This window comes from Nicotiana tabacum, chromosome 9 (genome assembly GCF_000715075.1).
Source record: "Nicotiana tabacum cultivar K326 chromosome 9, ASM71507v2, whole genome shotgun sequence".
Lineage (NCBI taxonomy): Eukaryota > Viridiplantae > Streptophyta > Magnoliopsida > Solanales > Solanaceae > Nicotiana > Nicotiana tabacum.
Genome location: NC_134088.1, coordinates 22,614,709 through 22,620,515, shown reverse-complemented (window position 1 = coordinate 22,620,515; position 5,807 = coordinate 22,614,709). Strand labels below are relative to the sequence as shown.

Here is a 5,807-nt window from a genome sequence, read left to right as displayed (position 1 = left end):
CTATATTTTAATACAATACCATGATTCATCTCACCTTTAGTGTTATTTGCACCATATAATCGTTGTATTTTACTAGGAAAGAAAAAATATTTGGACTTTGGAGTACTAGTTACATGTTTTATGCTATGCAATAAGGATGTACATATGTTAGGTTGGCTCGGATTTTTGAATTACCAAACCAAATCAATTGTTTCTAATTTTTAATCTATAAATCAAACCAAATCAAGAAAATTCGGATTTTTCAATCTCGACTTTTCGAATTTTTTCCGATAAAATCTTCATAGTATAAAATATATAATTTGTACTTTAATATTTCTTAGGTCCTAATAGGATAAAACTATATAAGATGTTATCCAAGAAAATAATATAAAATAATGTGAGATGAGTCATGATATTATACTAAAATACCCAACAAGTCGCATAAAATAAATGTTGCTAATTAATAAGCCATAATATAAATAAACATAATCTAATAGTACTAAATCATGTTAAAATAAGTACGACTAATAAGTACTAAGTATTAATTACATGACTAAATAATAATAAAAATAAGTTATGCATTTTCACTATCTAAACCAATGCAAAACTAAAAAAAATAAATATCCAATACTATTGTCATTCCTAGCATTTAATTGATTATTTTTTGTTAGCATTAGTATTGAATGCTAGGAATGACAATAGTATTTGAGTTACTAACTTTTATGGGTTATAAAATATATTTGACCGTTCAAAAATTTTAAGTTTAAGCTTGAAATAATACATTAAAAGAGAAAACTATGAAAAAGTTTTAAAAATATTTATAAATTACATTACAATAAATATTTTTAAAACTTGTATACATCATGTAATGTTGGGTTGATTTGGTTTTGAGTTTTATTTTTAGTTAAAATCAAACCAAACCAATTATGGTCGAATTTTTTTCTTAACATCAAACCAAACCATAGTCGGGTTTTCTTTTATTTTCGGTTTAACTCGAATTATCGGATTAGTACGGTTCGTCGGTTTCCTTTGTATATCCCCTCCTATGGAGACCGGAAAAAAAAGAATCAAGAAAACTGAAAAAATGATAGAAATCGAGATTGAAAAGACCCGAGTTTTGTTGGTTTGGTTTATAGAATTAGAAAATCGGCACAATTGATTTATTTTGATAAATAAAAAACCTGAACCAACCCAATAACATGTACACCCCTAGTAGCTGGTATAGAGTTATTTATGAAACAAATTGCTCTGCCAACTAATAATAATATATTTCTTCATTTTTAGTTAAAATTTATTTCTTCTCTTAAGTGATTTATTATGAATTTATTGTTCAATAATGAAAAAATTATTTTACGAACCAACAGAAAAGATATTGGGGCCGAAGGTATAACAACAACAAACTTAGTGGGGTCTCACGAGTAGGGTCTGAGGAGGATAATGGGGGCAAGTGTATATATAGTCATTCTCAGGGATGCTATTTAGAGATTAACGATTATTTATTGTCCTAAAATTTTAAACTAAAAATCTTAACTTCAAGACAATTCAGGATATTTTTGTCCTAAAAATTAGAACTGAAAAACTAAAATTTAGGATGCACTGACTAATTTTTAAATAGCAACCTTTTAAAGTGGTTACCTCGTGTCATTTTTAAGAGGATAATATGTACACGGGTCTTATCCCTACCCTTAGGATAAAAATGTCATTTCCGATAGATCCTCGGCTCCAAAAGACGAAACACTAACAAGTAATATCAACCACAAAAGCCAGAAAAGTGAGACAGAAGGTACAAGTCTACATATTATTATTTTAAACTTTAAAGGGGCACACTCTATAGCTTGGTTACCCTTGAGCTCGAAATTGTAGGACTTTGTTAACTTTAAAGTAAGTATAGATTGGTACATAAATACGTGTTAATTCTCATTAATTATAAGAGCAAACAAATGAGCGAGAACTTCAAGTTGACCTGATAATTTACTCTCCTTTATGTTTTTTCCACCCACACCATGCCAAACTCATTAAAAAAGGAAGCACTCCCTTTTATTTTCAATGCTCGAAATCGAAATTTTTAATGAGAAAAGAAATTTCTTATTCATCGTTTCACAACCATTTAGTAGTAACAATTTACTTGTGTTGTAGTAAAAAGTATTATTTCATATAGCTTGGTGCAAATGTAATTAGAGAAGAAAAAATAAAATAAAAACAACAGGAAAAGGAAGAAAAAGTTCAACTATTCTGCTTCATATTGCTTGTCTTAACTAGTCTATCTTCCTTGGTACTTTATTATCAATTTAACAAGACAAAAGAAATTTAAAAAGAAAAAACCTGAAATTAGAGAAACAAAACTGCAAATACCCAAAAAACAAAAGGTAAAACGATCCTAAGAATGCTAGAAAAATCATACTCTAGTATCAAACAAAACTTGTTCTTGTTCATCCTAGCTCATTCTCTGGCGAATTTGGTCTTTTCACAAAAATACCCTGCAAAAATAAATAAATATAGATATTTGAGGTTCCAAACAGAATAAAGATAAATGAGGGGTGTATAAAGAAATATAAAGATTTTGAAGAACTTCATAGGATGAATTGAAATTATAAGCTTGTATAAGTACAACTTGGATTATACAATGAATCCATTGAAAAAAGAACCTAATTTACTCATAGAGTTGTTAATTAAGTGGAGCTATACGTACTTATAAAAGAAAACATTTTCTTTCCCCTACATAAATTGATTTATTTAACGACATACGGCCAATGAATTAATAAGAAATTTGTAACTAACCCCTAATTATAAAATTGACCTTTTTTTTTTCTTTCAGAATTTTCTAGACTTCGATAGAGTAATTGAAATTTAGTTCTATTTTTTTTAAAAGAAGAAAAAGAACACAAAACAAAAAGTGAACTGAGAAAAAGTTAAAACAATCATTCACAGGCAGAAAACTTTTAAAGGTCTTTATATGATTTATAGATCCCCCACAATCTCATTTTAAGTGTGCTACCCAATGATTGAGGTAAGAGTTTAACTTTATCATTTTTTAATTATAGCGGTCAAAACACAGACAAAAAAATCAACAACTATTTATAGATTTAGAGCTTTTTATAAATATCAAAGTATATGTAATTATTAAAAATAAATAAAATATTTTAAAAAATAAAGCAAGCAACCCATCACGACAAGTAACATTGATAGTGCGAATATTTTTAAATTATTCATGTCTATAGATAAATTATTTTATAATAATGGTACCTTCATTATGCATTATCGATCGGATTTTCTAAGTTGGTGAAATTCTTTTTAAAGATCAAACGTGTACGTCGTTTTTCTTTGTAACGTAACACACCAGCCTCTCTCACGCCTCCATTCTCTGAGAATAGGTCTATTTGTGCCAATCTGGCCTGCATCCAATATTAAACCATTATTAATATTTAAAAATCAGAATTTTGAGGACAAATATGTCATATTCCTATACATTATTGATATTTAAATACTTCTAAGAAAAGAAAGATGCAAACATGTAAGTATGTAACTAAAACACACTCGATATAATAGAACCAAATTAGTGACCTACTTGAAAGAATAATAAATAATATGATAATAATTTAACCTGTTGAATAATTTAACAGGGATAGAAAAAAAATTGAACTTTTCTAAAATCTTTTTAAAGAATAAATTAGAGTGGAAAACAACAGCGGAACTTGAATATTAACAGAGGAAAAAGCGTTTAAAAAGCAGAAAAGCTTTTCTTAAAAAATAATTTAAAGCAAAAAAGCGTGAGATGCACGTGCCATGGTCCAATAGTACGTTGCAGTTTGTATGCTACTTTTAACTAAAATAAAATAGCAGAATCCTAGATTCAATATCTCATGGAATTAAGAAGAAGAAAAAACACATACTCTGACATCATTTCCGGCAGCCTCCGATCCCGGCATTTCATCGGAGAACGGCGACTCCTTATCGTACCACGCGTTCAAAACGTTGTCGTAGTTCAATTTTAGGAGCAACTCGGATTTTGGCTTTGGAACTTTAACCTCTTCTTTGGTTGATTGACTCGAATTGTCCTTGTTCGTCCTTTTTGGAGTCGAATTATCTTTTGTTGATGATGGTTTCGAGCTTTTCTTCTTCTTTTTTTGTATCGGCGGTTTGCTAAATTTTGGAGTAATGTCGATGACATTTACACTAGGATACTTCCACCAATCCCCGTCATCCACATTTCTCAATGGTCGCACTCCACTTCTCATGCCAAAATCATATTGGAGGTATCCATTTTCAAATCCTAGTCCTATTGGAAAACCATAACAAGTACTACCAAAACTATGACTAAAATTGGACTCATTCAATGGTTCTTTCTCCACAATTAGCTTCCCCATAATATTATCAATCACACCCTCTTCAATTTCCTCATCCAAAATTGACTCTTCATCAAAATCTTCTTCAAATTCATCACAAACCTCTAAAAAACTACTCCCTTTGGAGTCAATTTCCCCTGGACTTTGGCATGGTTTGTCACAACAACTCACTGACCTTTGCTCAATTGGGCAATTGGGTTTTTCTAGCAATGGTGGATGGATTAAATACCCCGAATTTTCGACCATTTTATAAGGCACAACTAAGTCTGAGGATTCATATAAGAAGGGATAGTGTGGCTTTGGGAATTTCCAAGGCTTAGTGAGGTGTTTTGTGTTGAATATTTTGGGATAGGCTGTGGATAGAAGGGCTGCAGCTTCATTGTAAGTTTGATTAGGCCTTTTTCGAGGGGTTCGAGGTTTTCTAGTGGAAACAGCAATAGGAGAATTGCTAGATTCTGAAAGAGTTGAAGAAGGTGAAGATGATTGTGAAGTCCATGAATTAGATGGAGATTTTATAATATCTAAATCCAATTTATAAGCTGCCCTTCCACCACCCGTTAACCAAGAAGACATTGTGCTAAAAGAGAAACAGGGGAAAAACAGAGAAGAAATTCAAGAATTGAAATCTTGGAATTCAATGATGAATTCTTGAAAACCCCATTAAGCAATTCAGACTTAATTCTCAAAAATCAGGTGAATTCTTAGGCCTGCAAATCAGAACTGAACTTCCAAATTGGGAAAGAACAAAGAAGAAGCTAGAGAAAAAGTACCAATTGGCAAGAATTGTATTGGTTTTGGTGAAGTTTTCCAAAGAAGTACTATGTTTTTGTAAGGACATAAACCAAAATAGTACAATAACAGACTCTTAAACCCTAAAAAGTACACTCTTTTTCACTATAAACCAAACTTTCCAAAGCATTTTCTTTTTGCAGCACTAGTTCACTCTAACATTTAAAAAAGAAATTTGGCTTCAACTCACCAAACAAAACAAATGGACAATGGATAAACAAACCACTCTATCATCAAGTCAAAACTCAAGAAAGAGAGAATTTGCTTGGATTTGCCCTTTGGCCAAGAATTGAGCTAAGGAAGAAGATGAAGCACTGAATTCAAGAAAGCACTTTGAAAAATGGGACTTTTGGTAGAGAAATATCTAAGAATGGAAATGAGGGTATAAAGGAATTCAGAAGGGTTTTAGGGTTGGCATATGTATAAATATAGAAAGAAAGAGAAAGAGGGGTTTTAGGTACAGTGGTCACGGGAGATGTATATGGAGGAAGATATAAGGCTAAGATTTGTTGATGAGAGACGGTTTCTCTCTGTGTCTGAAGAGATTGGGGTGTATCTGAATACAGAGGAAAAGAACAAACAAAGGCTACAACTATTGAGTGGACCACTATTGCTTTGTGTAACAATTTCCCTATATATACTTTTGCATTACAATCACATATTCTCTTCGATAATTTGCTAAAATGCCCTTACAAA

The 5,807-nt window shown here is 31.0% G+C and overlaps 1 protein-coding gene across 1 annotated transcript; it reads right to left on the bottom strand.

Moving 5' to 3' along the window:
- Window positions 1–2,112: 2,112 nt before the first annotated feature.
- LOC107760140 (protein CHLOROPLAST IMPORT APPARATUS 2) lies at window positions 2,113–5,572 on the bottom strand. The gene is made up of 3 exons (XM_016578188.2): window positions 3,870–5,572; window positions 3,223–3,371; window positions 2,113–2,456 (listed from the first exon to the last, which is right to left on the bottom strand). The coding sequence occupies exons 1-2, from the start codon at window positions 4,893–4,895 to the stop codon at window positions 3,228–3,230; spliced, it is 1,170 nt and encodes a 389-aa protein (XP_016433674.1). The 5' UTR covers window positions 4,896–5,572; the 3' UTR covers window positions 2,113–2,456; window positions 3,223–3,227.
- Between the last annotated feature and the right edge of the window lie 235 nt (window positions 5,573–5,807).